The 19,692-nt window shown below is 29.1% G+C and overlaps 1 protein-coding gene across 1 annotated transcript; it reads right to left on the bottom strand.

The window, feature by feature from the left end:
* Nucleotides 1-6,493: 6,493 nt before the first annotated feature.
* Nucleotides 6,494-8,496, bottom strand: LOC114172940. The gene is made up of 2 exons (XM_028057105.1): nucleotides 7,447-8,496; nucleotides 6,494-7,348 (listed from the first exon to the last, which is right to left on the bottom strand). The coding sequence occupies exons 1-2, from the start codon at nucleotides 8,494-8,496 to the stop codon at nucleotides 6,494-6,496; spliced, it is 1,905 nt and encodes a 634-aa protein (XP_027912906.1).
* Nucleotides 8,497-19,692: the final 11,196 nt, after the last annotated feature.

The raw sequence follows: 19,692 nt of genomic DNA, 5'->3' as shown, positions 1-19,692 counted from the left end.
CACACACTATAATAGAAAAAATTTATCTAAATAGACATAACGGTAGAATATAGAGAAGAGAAAAACAAAACCAAATCGTCTATAGAGAGGCATGAATAATGTGTGACAACTTCCTGTTGACAAACCGACAAAACAGTACTAAAACAAAACTTATAATATGATATATTAGTACACTTATATAAGGAGATCTAAATAAAGAAGAAGATTAGTAGAAGGAAACACATATAAAAACTAGTTAAATTTGTAAAAACCAAATTTGAAATCTAATTGAATGAAACAAAATAGTGCATAAAAGTAAATAGAACAACAATATAATCAATGGAGAATTAAGTATACAAATTAATGTAACATAACATAATTATCAATGTAAAGAAAAGAAATGTATAAGAGTTTAGAAAAAAATATATTGAAATGTTGATACAAAACTAGTAGCAATCTTTCACTACTACTTGTTGACAAACTTGTAGAAATGGATTAATTAAAAACAGATGAAAATCTACTATTAGTACACTAGAGTAGGTAAGAAGATATTAATAAAAGAGAACACATAGCAAAACTGGTTATGTTTGTAAAATATTAACTTCAAATCTGATTAAATAAACAAACATAATGAAAAATGAAATTACCAAAACCAAAATCTAATCAAGGCAAACTAAACCCACACTCTAATAGAAAAATAAATTTTCAAAATAGACAAATGGTAGAGTATAGGATATAGAAAAAAACCAAAACGTCTATAGAGAGGCATGAATAATGTGTGACAACTTCCTGTTGACAAACCTGCACAAACAGTATTAAAACAAACCATATGAAAATGAAATACTAGTACACTGAATTAGGGAGATGTGAATAACAAAGAAGATTAGCAGAAGGAAACACAAAGAAAAACTAGTTAAATTTGTAAAAACTAAATTTGAAATCTAATTGAATGAAACAAAATAGTGCATAATGAAAGTAAATAGAACAATAATATAATCAATGGAAAATTAATTATACAAGTAATGTAACATAACATAATTATCAATGGTAAAGAAAAGAAATGTATAAGAGTTAGAAAAATGATATTGAAATGTTGATACCAAAGTAGTTACAATCTTTCACTACTACTTGTTGACAAACCTGTAGAAATGGAATTAAACAAAAACAGATGAATCTCAAATGTTAGTACACTAGAGTGGGGTAAGAAGATATTAATAAAAGAGAACACATAGCAAAACTAGTTATGTTTGTAAATATAAACTTCAAATCTGATTAAATAAACAAACGTAATGAAAAATAAAAATTACCAAAACCAAAATCTAATCAATGAAATTAAACACACAATATAAAGAAAAACAATATTTCAAATAGACATAACGGATAGAGTATAGGATATAGAAAAACAAACCAAAACGTCTATAGAGAGGCATGAATAATGTGAAAACTTCCTGTTGAAAACCTACACAAACAGTATTAAAACAAAACATATAAATTGATATATAGTACACTTACATAAGGAGAAGTGAATAACTAAAAAGATAGTAGGAGGAAACACATAGAAAAACTAGTTAAATTTGTAAAAACTAAATTTGAAATCTAATGAATGAAACAAAATAGTGCATAATGAAAGTAAATAGAGAATAATATAATAAATAGTAAATTAATTACACAAACTAATGTAACATAACATAATTATCATGTAGAGAAAAGAAATGTATAAAGTTAGAAAATGATAATAAAATGTTGATACCAAAGTAGTAATAATGTTTCGCTACTACTTGTTGACAAACCTATAGAAATGGAATTCAACAAAAATAGATCAAAATCAAATGTTAGTACACTAGAGTGGGTAAGAAGATAATAATAAAGGAGAACACATAAGAAATCTGGTTATGTTGTAAAAATTAAACTTCAAATCTGATTGAATAAATAAACATAATGCAAAATGAAATTACCAACACCAAAATATATTCATTGAAAATTAAACACACACTATAATAGAAAACAATTATCAAAATAGTAATAACGGTAGAATATAGGAATAGAAAAACAAAACCAAAAATGTCTATAGAGACGCATAAATAATTGTGACAACTTCTTGTTTACAAACCTGCAGAAACAGTATTAAAACAAAACATATGAAAATGAAATATTAGTACACTTAAGTAGTGATGTGAATAACAAATAACATTAGTAGAAGGAAACACATAGAAAATTAGTTCAATTGTAAAAACTAAATTGAATTTAATTCAATGAAATAAAATAGTGCATAATGAAAGTAAATAGAGCAATAATATAACCAATGAAAATTAATTACACAAACTACTGTAACATAACATAAATATCAATGTAGAGAAAGAAATGTATAAGAGTTAGAAAAATGAAATTGAAATGTTGATACAAAAGTAGTAACAATCTTCACTACTACTGTTGACAAACCTGTAGAAATGGAAATAAACAAAAACACATTTGTCACAATCGAAATCGCGACGGGATGACGAACCAAAAAAATAAAATTTGTAAAAAAGAGTTTTGGAGTCGCCACCATAGTTATTATAGGAAACTATGGAAAACCTAAAAAGAGCAAGGTCTACGAAAACAGAGATTGGGGGTACGGGAGTTAATTACGCGTAGGGAAGGTTTTAGCACCCTACAACGCCCATCCTTAAGACGGTACCTTTAATTAAAATACAATTGATGTGGTCTCCTTTAATATTTATTTTAAAAAAGAAATAAAATAAAATAAATAGATAAAATATAAATAAATAAAACAAAATAAAAATTAATAAATTAATAAATTAACAATAATAAAAATAAAATAAATAAATAAAGATGACAAAGAAAACAAAGAAACAAAAAAGATTTTATTTTTTGGGCCCGACAATGATTACTCCTTGCTCCTACGTATCTCCATTCATAATGGAGAATCAGGGTCACGTAGTTCTTTATGAAATACTTTGAAAACAATTGTTCGAAGATGTTGATATCACTCTTTTTAATATTGAATATTTTGTATTTTTTAGTAATCTTATAGAAAAGCGAAGGTATTAAGTACTAAGTTGACGCGAGCGGTCACACGAGCACTTATACATTTTAAAGTTAAAAGGGTATTTAAATTATTATTGTTATCACTTCCTTTAAAAAAACTTTCGAAATAAGACATTGATACCCAACAAAATTTGACTATTTCATATCCACAATTATGAAAACATTAGGAAAATAATAAATAAAAGATTAGGAATAACGTTTAGGATAAACATATTATTTTAATATGAAAAAATTTTACAACCCTTAACATGAAAAAAAATGGCACAACATATTCATACAATGTCAAACATGATATCTCTCACTTATTCATGCAACAATGTTCACAACCCAAAGCAATCAACAAAACCTTAATTATAAAACTAATGAACCCCAAAAGACATGACAGTAATGTTTTTTTTATATCAAAAGAAATACTGAAAACATCAAATTCAACCAAGATAAAACACATCTCGAGAAATATTGCATGACACAATAAAAATTAATTTGCGAACCTGGACGGGAGATCAGACTTGCAATAATTCTGTTGGAACACTAAGAGCACGTGGGGGTGGCGATTGATGGTGAGCGGGTTTTTGTATGTGTGAGGGTTAAAAGAGAATGTGTGCTTAGAGTGAAAGAGGGCTCTAGAAATTTTGAGAGAGAAAATTCATCCTTTCTTATTTTTCTGATGGGTTATATACACAACACATTATAAATCTAATGTAATCTCGTAATAAGGTCTGCATTAACTACAACGAGTTTTAAAAGGCAAGAACTGGTCTTAAAATTATTACAAAATGAGAATCAAATCATATAAAAAACAGAGCACAAAATCAAATGTGATCAGCAAAATTAATTTTAATTAGTAAAAGAGATTTGTTTTGAATTATATTACTACTTTCTTTATCTGGGAAAAAAAAGGTGTCATAAAATCAGAGCACAAAATCAGAGTAATAATTCTAAATATTAGAGCATATTCTGTTTCTAATTATTAGACTAACTTCTTAATCTGGAGCAGAAACGACAAAGCATAGAATGGGGGTGCAAAAACTAAATTTGGGCTACCATTAGTTGCGAGAAAATGGTGTGGGTGTATAGAATATTTTGGGCTAAAATAGAAACAAAAGCCTCAAAGAAAATACATACAAGATTAAAACAAAGTTTTTTCTTTTTATTTATTTATTTTTATTATTATTATTATTATTATTATTATTATTATTATTATTATTATTCTGTTATTATTATTATTTAGACAAAGCAAAAAAAAAAACAAAGAGAAAACTTTTTTATTTTTTATTATTATTTTTTTTTTACCTTTTTCTGAAAAAAACAAATTATTATTTATTCTATTATTTATTTAGCCGGACGAAATTGGGTGTTGACAGCTGCCCCTCTTTACTTAGATTTTGCTTGATAATATGAGAATTTTACATTTCATATTCTCAAAGAAATATAAGTAAAGATAAAGACACTAATTTCGTCCGGTTTCAAAAGAAACAAAGGCAAGACATGAAATCAAAGGTCACAAACCAACAACCTCATTTCCAAAGGATTCAATGACCATTACCACGTAGAGGGTCTTGATCCAGAAAGTCATAAACTTTTTGCAAACTAAACTTTTTGAAAAAAAATAGACCAATCCCGAGGAGAGGGTCTATATCTACAGGATTCGGCGACCATTACCACGTAGAGGGCCCCGATACCAAAACATATACTTTTTGCCAATATAATTTCTTTTGAAAAGATTAGACCAATCCTGAGGAGAAGGTCTACATCTAAAGGATTCGGCGACCATTACCACGTAGAGGGCCTCGATCCAAAGACAAAAACTCTTTGTAAACTAAAACTTTTTGAAAAAGATTAGACCAATCCTAAGGAGAGGGTCAACATCTAAAGGATTCGGAGACCATTACCACGTAGAGGGCCTCGATCCAAAAACATAAACTCTTTGTAAACTAAAACTTTTTGAGAAAGATTAGACCCATCCCGAGGAGAGGGTCTACATCCAAAGGATTCGATGACCATTACCACGTAGAGGGCCCCGATCCTAAAACATATACCTTTTGCAAATATAATTTCTTTTTGAAAAGATTAGACCAATCCCGAGGAGAGGGTCTACATCCAAAGGAAAACCTGCATATTGATTTAAGCATAGACAAACACAACATGAATGCCTTTGAAAAAGACGTAAAGTGAGCCCAACTGAAAACCTGCCCCTGTGGGCCCTTATTTTCCTTTTCGGACTTTTCAAAATATGTTTTTGATGATAAAAAAAATGGTATGATGTGATGAGGGTGCATGAATGCATGGATGCACAAAACCCGTACTTTTCCTTCCTTTCCTTTCCTCATTTTTTTATATTTACATTGTATTCTTTTGGCCACCACGACACCCTTTAGGAGCTAGTATGCATCTAGCGAATATACCCGTGATGTTTTCTTTACACAAATATACATTTTTACCAATATTTTTAATTACCAGCTCAGTGTGACACTTTTACAACACATTTATGAAAACCCAAATGATATATTTTTTATCAAATAAAACGAAATACAAAAATCTTGAAAACAATGTCGATATCCTTAGTTGCATCCTCTATTATGGAATCATCATGCATAAAAAAATTTAACCGCATCAGAGTTGACTGACAACGGTAACTCCTCCCCATTCATCCTTATGAGAATTAGTGCCCCACTAGAGAATGCTTTCTTCACCACATACGGGCCTTCATAATTTGGAGTCCATTTGCCTCTATGGTCCTTTTGTATAGGTAAGATTTTTTAAAACTAGATCGCCTTGATGGAACTCTCTGGGACGTACCTTTTTGTCAAATGCTTTCTTCATTCTTCTTTGGTATAATTGTCCATGACACACCGCAGTTAACCTTTTTTCCTCAATGAGGTTAAGCTGGTCAAGTCTGGCCTGAACCCATTCTGCTTCTTCTAATTGGGTTTTCATCAATACTCGCAAGGATGGAATCTCTACTTCAAAAGGGAGTACTGCCTCCATTTCATATACTAGAGAGAAAGGTGTTGCCCCAGTTGAAGTATGTATTGATGTACAATATCCATGCAAAGCAAAAGGAAGCATCTCATGCCAATCCTTATACATGACCAACATCTTTTATATAATCCTCTTTGTATTTTTATTAGCAGCCTCAATTGCCCCATTCATTTTTGACAAAAAGGAGAAGGTTCTCAGTCATCCTCATTATCATCTTCCATATTGTCAATAGAGTGCTCAAAATCAGGAATACCGACATTTAAAATATTCATCATCATATTTGTATTATTTGAGTTTACAAAACGAATAGATAAAACGAAAACGATCGAAAATGCAAATTATAAATGTTTTGTATTGTCACACTAAGCATAAAAGAAAAAAAACATCACGTAAAGTCCCTCCGGGTAAAGCAATAGGATAAACTAAAAAAACATTTTCTCCAAATTAAACATCACGGGTAATTCGTTATCTCTCAATTATTCAACTATATGTCTGGAGGACAGGACCGCACAAAGTCTAAGCTTTCCAATCCATTTCCATCCTCGATGGGTGATATCTGACAAGTGTTAATCCATCTAACACTGCGGAAGCTCTCTTTGATGTCACTGATGCAAATCTTCCCTTTTCTTCGTTCTTGTCCTTCTATGCGAGCCAGGCCTAGCTCATTCTTTTCTTCTACCAGCCTCCTCTTGTCATCTTTGTCCCCACAACATACTTGCACGAAGTTCTTGTCGATCAATTTTTGTAGAAAATTTTCAAACTTTTTGCACGCCTCGATGGAATGTTCAGCACCTGGATGGAACCCGCATGCATCCCTTAAGTTATATTCACCTTCCAATAATCCTACTGTTAGTAGTGTCTCAAAAATAAACCTTCGTGAACTCTTAATTTCGCTCACATTCTTCACCAACTGGCGTCCCTCGAGATCAATAGCATTTATTGAAGCATTATCATGCCCAGATAGGGGATTGGTCTTAATGTTGGGTTTATTCTCTTGAAATTTTAACCACCCTGAGTCGATTAATGCCTGAACTTTGTGTTTGTAAGACAAACATTTCTCAGTAGAGTGACCAATGGCTCCCCCGTGATAATCACATGTGGCATTTACATCAAAATACTTAGGGTATGGTGGCTCCAAAGGCTTCATCGGGCAGATAGCTACCAAAGCATTACGGAGTAGATCTGGCAACAACTCCGTGTAAGTCACAGGAATAGGAGTGAAATGAATATAATTCCTTTCTTGATTCCTTCTAGGACTAGTGATTTGCCCCAAAGACTGGTTGGGATTTGTGTTAGCCTCAATTTTCCAAGTGTTATTGTGTTGTGATTGATAGGATCCCTGTTGTGGAGATTGTGCTTGGTAAGCAAGAGTCTGATTTTCCCACTTAGGTATTGTTGATACTGCGTGCACCTCTACTTCCATCTTCTTCCCGAGACTGAAATCGGGCTTTTAGGAGTTGTAGCCGCGAGCGGGCTATATGCAATCTTTCCATTCTTCAGCCCGATCTCTATCCTTTCACCTATGATGATAATATCGGCGAAAACTGAAGATACATTCCCTACCATGTGTTCATAGAACGGTGGTTGTAACGTGCTCACAAACATTGCCACCATTTCTTTATCATGAAGAGGAGGCTCCACTTGAGCAGCAAGCTCTCTCCATCGTTGGGCATACTCTTTAAATGATTCTGCATCCCTTTTGGCTATGTTCTGCAATTGCAAACGATCTGGCGCAATATCCATGTTATACTTGTACTGTTTCAGAAAAGCATCTACCAAATCCATCCAAGAGCGAATGCGAGACGCCTCCAAGTGGGTATACCAACTCAATGCTGCCCCAACCAAACTGTCTTGGAAGAAGTGGATCAACAATTTGTCATCGTAAGCATAGGCGGCCATCTTTCGATAATACATGGTTAGATGGCTTCTAGGACATGTGGTACCCTTGTACTTTTCGAACTCCGGAACCTTAAACTTGTGAGGTATTGTTACATCACGAACTAAGCTTAAACCTGCAACATCGCCAAACCCATAGTTTCCACCTCCCTCAATAGCTCGTATTCGTTCTTCCAAAATTTCCAACTTAGTTTTGGTTCCCTCAACATCAACGAATACGGACTGCATAGTAGGGTGTGGTGTAATCTTGCCCAAAGAGTCATCATCGACAGTTGTGTTTAAAGGCTTAGGTATTACAGTCACTCGTGGTTCTGCAAAGGTAGTCCCTTCATTCCTTGGAGTATTGATTGGGAATGAGAAGGAAGCATGTTCAGCCTCTGAATAATCTCCAACAGGTGGGGTGTAACTCGATGGCAATCCGTATGTTGGAAAAGCAATAGGAGCGTCATGAGTGCTTTTCTCACCCTTTGCTGATGAAGCTTCTCCTGAGGCCCTTAAGGACTTCAAGGCCTCCAAGATTTGACCTACTTGGTCCTTTAGTTGACTGATATCTGCTTTTATTGTCTCTTGTGCAGTTTCCCAGTCCTCCATGTTTTTACTATTTGCTCGCGTCCTGTAAGGGTGCCTTGGCCTTCCCGTATTTGTTTTTATTATTTTTGCTCTATTATTTTTATTAAAATAAAAATAAGAAGAAGAAAAGGAAGGAAAAACATAATGCAAATCATTTATTTTATTAAGAAATTATAAAGTTGTGAGTAAATAGAAATTGACATGGAAAAAAGTCCACACAAACCCAATCCTATAGAAAGCTCATAAATCAATGTGTTAGAAAGAAAACTTAATCTTTAGCCCTAGCTATCATGTTCTTAAATTACTCAAATTACTTTCTACAACCCTAAAGGATAATTTCTTCTTCACAATGTCAAATCCTAATTGTCCCCCGACTCCCAAATTCCATGTTAATTCGCCTTTTCTTTTTAAACTTAAACACAACTTTATAATTTTGGACCTAAAAGTAAATAAACATGATGAGATGACATGGGAAAACATAAATATATGGATGCAATAATATTTCATGCACTATTTTATTACTAAATCAAAAATCAAAAGGAAAGAAAGAAAAACCCAATAATAATAATAATAAATAATTAATTAAAAAAAAGATACTAATAATAATAAATAAAATGAAACGAGGAAAAAACAATCTCCCTTTGTGCCTTATCCATTGGGTTTGGTGCCTAATGGATCTAAGGTAAAATACATGCGCTTATCAGGATGGTTTCCTAATACCTAAATATCAAGGTCACTAGAGCTATGGCCCACTTCATGGCATTTCCCACGACAGTTGGTAAACAACAAGAGGTGGGAGTACCAATGAAGCAAACAAACTCTAGCTGGGGTTCTCACAATGACCACTTGGGAAGTACATCCACTGTGACACTGCTACACAATCCCCTCTATTTCTAAAGTTACTCAGGCCCGGGTATAGGGCCCCACTCATGTCATGCACATAGTGTGTGTGTGAAGGGAGTATAATGCATACCCAAACCCCTTCCTGCAAATAAACAAAGAAAAAAAACAGCCAAATATATATATAATATAGTCATTTATCCTAGGATTCAAAAGTCAAGCATAAAAACAAAGCACTATGAACAATAAATAAATAAAATAAAAATCATCCAAAATTAAAAAAATATACACAAAAATATTAATAAGAAATAAAATAAAATAAAATAAAACAAATAAAATAAGACAAAAAAAGAAAAAGAAAAGAGAAAAAATATAAATAAATAAATTAATTAATTAAAAAAAATTTGAAACAACCACATGAATTTTATATTTAATTAAATGGCCTAACTCTCTAAAGTCCCCAGCAGAGTCGCCATCTGTCACAATCGAAATCGCGACGGGATGACGAACCAAAAAAATAAAATTTGTAAAAAAGAGTTTTGGAGTCGCCACCATAGTTATTATAGGAAACTATGGAAAACCATAAAAAGAGCAAGGTCTACGAAAACAGAGATTGGGGGTACGGGAGTTAATTACGCGTAGGGAAGGTTTTAGCACCCTACAACGCCCATCCTTAAGACGGTACCTTTAATTAAAATACAAATTGATGTGGTCTCCTTTAAATATTTATTTTAAAAAGAAATAAAATAAAATAAATAGATAAAATATAAATAAATAAAACAAAATAAAAAATTAATAAATTAATAAATTAACAATAATAAAAATAAATAAATAAATAAAGATGACAAAGAAAAACAAAAGAAACAAAAAAGATTTTTTATTTTTTGGGCCCGACAATGATTACTCCTTGCTCCTACGTATCTCCATTCATAATGGAGAATCAGGGTCACGTAGTTCTTTATGAAAATACTTTTTGAAAACAATTTGTTCGAAGATGTTGATATCACTCTTTTTTAATATTTGAATATTTTGTATTTTTTAGTAATCTTATAGAAAAGCGAAGGTATTAAGTACTAAGTTGACGCGAGCGGTCACACGAGCACTTATACATTTTAAAAGTTAAAAGGGTATTTAAATTATTTATTTGTTATCACTTCCTTTAAAAAAAACTTTCGAAATAAGACATTGATACCCAACAAAATTTGACTATTTCATATCCACAATTTATGAAAACATTAGGAAAATAAATAAATAAAAGATTAGGAAATAACGTTTAGGATTAAACATATTATTTTAATATGAAAAATTTTTACAACCCTTAACATGAAAAAAAATGGCACAACATATTCATACAATGTCAAAACATGATATCTCTCACTTATTCATGCAACAATGTTCACAACCCAAAGCAATCAACAAAACCTTAATTATAAAACTAATGAACCCCAAAAGACATGACAGTAATGTTTTTTTTATATCAAAAGAAATACTGAAAACATCAAATTCAACCAAGATAAAACACATCTCGAGAAATATTGCATGACACAATAAAAAATTAATTTTGCGAACCTGGACGGGAGATCAGACTTGCAATAATTCTGTTGGAACACTAAGAAGCACGTGGGGGTGGCGATTGATGGTGAGCGGGTTTTTGTATGTGTGAGGGTTAAAAGAGAATGTGTGCTTAGAGTGAAAGAGGGCTCTAGAAATTTTTGAGAGAGAAAATTCATCCTTTCTTATTTTTCTGATGGGTTTATATACACAACACATTATAAATCTAATGTAATCTCGTAATAAAGGTCTGCATTAACTACAACGAGTTTTAAAAGGCAAGAACTGGTCTTAAAATTATTACAAAATGAGAATCAAATCATATAAAAAACAGAGCACAAAATCAAATGTGATCAGCAAAATTAATTTTAATTAGTAAAAGAGATTTTGTTTTGAATTATATTACTACTTTCTTTATCTGGGAAAAAAAAGGTGTCATAAAATCAGAGCACAAAATCAGAGTAAATAATTCTAAATATTAGAGCATATTCTGTTTCTAATTATTAGACTAACTTCTTAATCTGGAGCAGAAACGACAAAGCATAGAATGGGGGTGCAAAAACTAAATTTTGGGCTACCATTAGTTGCGAGAAAAACGGTGTGGGTGTATAGAATATTTTGGGCTAAAATAGAAACAAAAGCCTCAAAAGAAAATACATACAAGATTAAAACAAAGTTTTTTTCTTTTTATTTATTTATTTTTTATTATTATTATTATTATTATTATTATTATTATTATTATTCTGTTATTATTATTATTTAGACAAAGCAAAAAAAAAAAACAAAGAGAAAACTTTTTTTATTTTTTATTATTATTTTTTTTTACCTTTTTCTGAAAAAAAACAAATTATTATTTATTCTATTATTTATTTAGCCGGACGAAATTGGGTGTTGACAACATTAAAATCATATGTTAGTACACTAGAGTGGCTAAGAAGGTAATAATAAAAGAGAACTCATAGCAGACTGGTTATGTTTGTAAAAATTAAACTTCAAATGTGATTAAATAAACAAACAAAATGCAAAATGAAAATTACCAAAACTAAAATCTAATCAATGAAAATTAAAAACATACTATAATAGAAGAAAATATCAAAATAGAGATAATAGTAGAATATAGGAGTTAGAAAAACAAAACCCCAACGTCTATAAAGAGGCTTGAATAATGTGTGACAATGTCCTGTTCACAAACCTACACAAACGGTATTAAAACCAAACATATGAAGATGAAATATTAGTACACTTAAGTAAGGAGCTGTGAAAAACAAAGAAGATTAGTATAAGGAAACACATAGAAAACTAATTAAATTTGTAAACACTAAATTTGAAATCTAATTGAATGAAACGATATGGTGCATAATGAAAGTACATAAAACAATAATATAATCAATGGAAAATTAATTACACAAACTAGTGTAACATTACATAATTATCAATGTAGAGAAAAGAAATGTATAAGAGTTAGAAAAATGATATTGAAATGTTGATAGCAAAGTAGTAACAATCTTTCACTACTACTTCTTGACAACCCTGTAGAAATGGAATTAGACAAAAACACATATGAAAATCAAATGCTAGTACACTAGAGTGGGTAAGAAGATATTAATAAAACAGAACACATAGCACAATTGGTTATGTTTTTAAAAATTAAACTTCAAATCTGATTAAATAAACAAACATAATGCAAAATGAAAGTTACCAAAACCAAAATCTAATCAATGAAAATTAAACGCACACTATAATAGAAAAAAATTAACAAAATAGACAAAACGGTAGAATATAGGAGATACAAAAAAAACCAAAACGTCTATAGAGAGGCATCAGTAATGTGTGACAACTTCCTGTTGACCAACCTGCACAAACAGTATTAAAACAAAACATATGAAAATAAAGTATTAGTACACTGAAGTAAGGAGATATGAATAACAAAGAACATTAGGAGAAGAAAACAAATAGAAAAAGTAGTTATATTTGTAAAAACTAAATTTGAAATCTAATTGAATGAAACAAAATCATGCATAATGAAAGTAAATAGAACAATAATATAATCAATGGAAACTTAATTACACAAACTAATGTAACATAACATAATTATCAATGTAGAAAAAAGAAATGTATAAGAGTTAGAAAAATGATATTGAAATGTTGATACCAAAGTATTAACAATCTTTCACTACTACTGGTTGACAAACCTGTAGAAATGAAATTAAACAAAAACGGATCAAAATCAAATGTTAGTACACTAGGGTGAGTAAGAAGATATTAATAACACAGAACACATAGCACAACTGGTTATGTTTGTAAAAATTAAACTTCAAATCTGATTAAATAAAAAAACATAATGTAAAATGAAAGTTACCAAAACCAAAATCTTATCAATGAATATTAAACACACACTATAATAGAAAAAAATTATCAAAATAGACATAACGGTAGAATATAGGAGATAGAAAAAAAAACCAAAACATCTATAGAGAGGCATTAGTAATGTGTGACAACTTCCTGTTGACCAACCTACACAAACAGTATTAAAACAAAACATATGAAAATGAAGTATTAGTACATTGAAATAAGGAGATGTGGATAGCAAAGAAGATTAGTAGAAGGAAACACATAGAAAAAATAGTTAAATTTGTAAAAACTAAATTTGAAATCTAATTGAATGAAACAAAATCGTGCATAATGAAAGTAAAAAGAACAATAATATTATCAATGGAAACTTAATTACACAAACTAATCTAACATAACATAATTATCAATGTAGAGAAAAGAAATGTGTAAGAGTTAGAAAAATTAAATTGAAATGTTGATACAAAAGTAGTAACAATCTTTCACTACTACTTGTTGACAAAAATGTAGAAATAGAAATAAACAAAAACAAATGAAAATCATATGTTAGGACACTAGAGTGGGTAAGAAGGTAATAATAAAAGAGAACACAAAGCAGACTGGTTATGTTTGTAATAGGTAAACTTCAAATCTGATCAAATAAACAAACAAAATGCAAAATGAAAATTACCAAAACCAATATCTAATCAAGGCAAACTAAACCCACACTCTAATAGAAAAATAAATTCAAAGTAGACATAACGGAAGAATATCTGAGATAGTAAAACAAAACCAAGACACTTTTAGAGAGGCATGAGTAATGCGTGACTACTTCCAGTTGACAAACCTGCACAAACAATATTAAAACAAAACATATGAAAATGAAATATTAGTACACTGAAGTAAGAAGATGTGAATAACAAAGAAGATTAGTAGAAGGAAATACATAGAAAAACTAGTTAAATTTGTAAAAAGTAAATTTGAAATCAAATTGAATGAAAGAAAATGGTGCACAATAAAAGTAAATAGAACAATAATATAATCAACGGAAAATTAATTACACATACTAATATAACATAAAATAATTATCAATGTAGAGAAAAGAAATGTATAAGAGTTAGAAAAATGATATTGAAATGTTGATACCAAAGTAGTAACAATCGTTCACTACTACTTGTTGACAAACCTGTAGAAATGGAATTAAACAAAAACAGGTGAATATCAAATATTAGTCCACTAGAGTGGGTAAGAAGATATTAATAAAAGAGAACACATAGCACAACTGGATATGTTTGTAAAAATTTAGCTTCAAATCCGATTAAATAAAAAAACATAATGCAAAATGAAAATTACCAAAACCAAAATCTAATTAATGATAATTAAACACACACTATAACAGAAAAAAAAATTATCAAAATAGACGAAACGGTAGAATATAGGAGATAGAAAAACAAAACCAAAACGTTTATAGAGAGGCATGAGTAATGTGTGACAACTTCCTGTTGACAAACCTGCACAAACATTATTAAAACAAACCATATGAAAATGAAATACTAGTACAATGAATTAAGGAGACGTGAATAACAAAGAAGATTAGTAGAAGGAAACACCTAGAAAAACTAGTTAAATTTGTAAAAACTAAATTTGAAATCTAATTGAATGAAACAAAATAGTGCATAATGAACGTAAATAGAACCATAATATAATCAATGGAAAATTAATTACACAAATTAATGTAACATAACTTAATTATCCATGTAGATAAAAGAAATGTATAAAAGTTTGAAAAATGATATTGAAATGTTGATACCAAAGTAGTAACAATCTCTCACTACTACTTGTTGACAAATCTGTAGAAATGGAGTTAAACAACAAAACATATGAAAATCAAATGTTCGTTCACTAGAGTGGGTAAGAAGATATTAATAAAATAGAACACATAGCACAACTAGTTATGTTTGTAAAAATTGAACTTCAAATTTGATTAAATAAACAAACATAATGCAAATTGAAAATTTCCAAAACCAAAATCTAATCAATGAAAATTAAACACACACTATAATAGAAAAAAATAATCAAAATAGGCATAATAGTAGAATATAGGAGATAGAAAAACAAAACCGAAACGTCTATATAGAGGCATGAATAATGTGTGACAATGTCCTGTTGACAAACCTGCACAAACAGTATTAAAACAAAACATATGAAAATGAAATATTAGTACACTTAAGTAAGGAGATGCGAAAAGCAAAGAAGATTAGTAGAAGGAAAGACATAGAAAAACTAGTTAAATTTGTAAAAGCTAAATTTGAAATCTAATTGAATGAAACAAAATAGTGCATAATGAAAGTAAATATAACAATAATATAATCAATGGAAAATTAATTACACAAACTAATGTAACATAACATAATTATCAATGTAGAAAAAAGAAGTGTATAAGAGTTAGAAAAATGATATTGAAATGTTGATAGCAAAGTAGTAACAATATTTAACTAGTACTTGTTGACAAACCTGTAGAAATGGAGTTAAACAAAAACAGACGAAAATCAAATGTTAGTCCACTAGAGTGGGTAAGAAGATATTAATAAAAGAGAACACATAGAAAAACTGGTTGTGTTTGTAAAAATTAAACTTCAAATCTGTTTAAATAAACAAACATAACGTAAAATGAAAATTAGCAAAACCAAAATCAAATCAATAAAAATTAAACACACACTACAATAGAAAACAATTATCAAAATAGATATTATAACGGTAGAATATAAAAAATAGAAAAATAAAACCAAAATGACTATATAGAGGCATGAGTAATGTGTGACAACTTCCTGTTGACCAACCTGCACAAACAGTATTAAAACAAACTGTATGAAAATGAAATATTAGTACATTGAATTAAGGAGATGTGAATAACAAAGAAGATTAGAAGAAGGGAAGACGTAGAAAAACTAGTTAAATTTGTAAGAACAAATTTTAAAATCTAATTGAATGAAACAAAATAGTGCATAATGAAAGTAAATAGAACAATAATATAATCAATGGAAAATTAATTGCACAAACTAATGTAACATAACATAATTATCAATGTTGAAAAAAGAAATGTATAAGAGTTAGAAAAATGATAGTGAAATGTTGATACCAAAGTAGTAACAATCTTTCACTACTACTTGTTGACAAACATGTAGAAATGGAGTTAAAGAAAAATAGATGAAAATCAAATGTTAGTCCACTAGAGTGGCTAAGAAAATATTAATAAAAGAGAACACATAGCACAACTGGTTGTGTATGTCAAAATTAAACTTCCAACCTGATTAAATAAACAAACATAATGCAAAATTAAAATTACGAAAACCAAAATCTAATCAATAAAAATTAAACACACACTATAATAGAAAAAAGATTATCAAAATAGACATAACGGTAGAATATAGGAGATATAAAAACAAAACCAAAATGTCTATAGAGAGGCATGAGTAATGTGTGACAACTTCCTGTAGACAAACCTCCACAAACAGTATTAAAACAAACCATATGAAAATGAAATACTCGTACACTGAATTAGGGAGATGTGAATAACAAAGAAGATTAGTAGAAGGAAACACATAGAAAAACTAGTTAAATTTGTAAAAACTAAATTTGAAATCTAATTGAATGAAAAAAAAATAGTGCATAATGAAAGTAAATAGAACAATAATATAATCATTGGAAAATTAATTGCACAAACTAATGTAACATAACATAATTATCAATGTAGAAAAAAGAAATGTATAAGAGTTAGAAAAATGATAGTGAAATGTTGATACCAAAGTAGTAACAATCTTTCACTACTACTTGTTGACAAACATGTAGAAATGGAGTTAAAGAAAAATAGATGAAAATCAAATGTTAGTCCACTAGAGTGGGTAAGAAAATATTAATAAAAGAGAACACATAGCATAACTGGTTGTGTTTGTCAAAATTAAACTTCCAATCTGATTAAATAAACAAACATAATGCAAAATTAAAATTACGAAAACCAAAATCTAATCAATAAAAACTAAACACACATTATAATAGAAAACAATTATCAAAATAGACATAACGATAGAATATAGGAGATAAAAAAACAAAACTAAAACGTTTATAGAGAGGCATGAGTAATGTGTGACAACTTCTTGTTGACAAACCTTCATAAACAGTATTAAAACAAACCATAGGAAAATGAAATACTAGTACACTGAATTAGGCAGATGTGAATAACAAAGAAGATTAGTAGAAGGAAACACAAAGAAAAACTAGTTAAATTTGTAAAAACTAAATTTGAAATCTAATTGAATGAAACAAAATGGTGCATAATGAAAGTAAATAGAACAATAATATAATCAATGGAAAATTAATTACACAAACTAATGTAACATAACTTAATTATCAATGTAGAAAAAAGAAATGTATAACAGTTAGAAAAATCATATTGAAATTTTGATAGCAAAGTAGTAACAATCTTTAACTACAACTTGTTGACAAACCAATAGAAATGGAGTTAAAATAAAACATATGAAAATCAAATGTTAGTCCACTAGAGTGGGTAAGAAAATATTAATAAAAGAGAACACATAGCACAACTGGTTATGTTTGTAAAAATTTAGCTTCAAATCAGATTAAATAAACAAACATAATGCAAAAAGAAAATTACCAAAACCAAAATCTAATTAATAAAAATTAAACACACGCTATAATAGAAAAAAATTATCAAAATAGTAATAACGGTAGATTATAGGAGATAGAAAAAGAAAACAAAAACGTCTATAGAGAGGCATGAGTAATGTGTGACAACTTTCTGTTGACAAATTTGCAGAAACAGTTTTAAAACAAACCATATGAAAATGAAATACTAGTACACTGAATTAGGGAGATATGAATAACAAAGAAGATTAGTAGAAGGAAACACATAGAAAAACTAGTTAAATTTGTAAAAACTAAATTTGAAATCTAATTGAATGAAACAAAATAGTGCATAACGAAAGTAAATAGAACAATAATATAATCAATAGAAAATTAATTACACCAACTAATGTAACATAACGTAATTATCAGTGTAGAGAAAAGAAATGTATAATAGTTAGAAAAATGATAATAAAATGTTGATACCAAAGTAGTAATAATGTTTCGCTACTACTTGTTGACAAACCTATAGAAATGGAATTCAACAAAAACAGATGAAAATCAAATGTTAGTACACTAGAGTGGGTAAGAAGATAATAATAAAGGAGAACACATAACAAATCTGGTTATGTTTGTAAAAATTAAACTTCAAATCTGATTGAATAAATAAACATAATGCAAAATGAAAATTACCAACACCAAAATATAATCATTGAAAATTAAACACACGCTATAATAGAAAACAATTATCAAAATAGTAATAACGGTAGAATATAAGAGATAGAAAAATAAAACCAAAATGTCTATAGAGACGCATAAATAATGTGTGACAACTTCTTGTTTACAAACCTGCACAAACAGTATTAAAACAAAACATATGAAAATGAAATATTAGTACACTTAAGTAAGGTGATGTGAATAACAAATAACATTAATAGAAGGAAACACATAGAAAAATTAGTTCAATTTGTAAAAACTAAATTTGAAATCTAATTCAATGAAATAAAATAGTGCATAATGAAACTAAATAGAGCAATAATATAACCAATGAAAAATTAATTACACAAACTACTGTAACATAACATAATTATCAATGTAGAGAAAAGAAATATATAAGAGTTAGAAAAATGATATTGTAATGTTGATAGCAAAGTAGTAACAATCTTTCACTACTACTGGTTGACAAACCTGTAGAAATGAAATTAAACAAAAACAGATCAAAATCAAATGTTAGTACACTAGGGTGAGTAAGAAGATATTAATAACACAGAACACATAGCAAAATTGGTTATGTTTGTAAAAATTAAATTTCAAATCTGATTAAATAAAAAAACATAATGCAAAATGAAAGTTACAGAAACCAAAATCTAATCAATGAAAATTAAACGCACACTATAATAGAAAAAAATTATCAAAATAGACAGAACGGTAGAATATAGGAGATAGAAAAAAAAAACAAAACGTCTATAGAGAGGCATTAGTAATGTGTGACAACTTCTTGTTGACCAACCTGCACAAACAGTATTAAAACAAAACATATGAAAATGAAGTATTAGTACACTGAAGTAAGGAGATATGAATAACAAAGAACATTAGTAGAAGAAAACAAATAGAAAAAGTAGTTATATTTGTAAAAACTAAATTTGAAATCTAATTGAATTAAACAAAATAGTGCATAATGAAAGTAAATAGAACAATAATATAATCAATGGAAACTTAATTACACAAACTAATGTAACATAACATAATTATCAATGTAGAAAAAAGAAATGTGTAAGAGTTAGAAAAATTAAATTGAAATGTTGATACAAAAGTAGTAACAATCTTTCACTACTACTTGTTGACAAACATGTAGAA

The sequence above is a fragment of the Vigna unguiculata genome, unplaced genomic scaffold, assembly GCF_004118075.2.
Source record: "Vigna unguiculata cultivar IT97K-499-35 unplaced genomic scaffold, ASM411807v1 contig_72, whole genome shotgun sequence".
NCBI lineage: Eukaryota > Viridiplantae > Streptophyta > Magnoliopsida > Fabales > Fabaceae > Vigna > Vigna unguiculata.
Note: the sequence above shows the minus strand (reverse complement) of the source record. Positions and strands in the feature narration are given on the sequence as shown.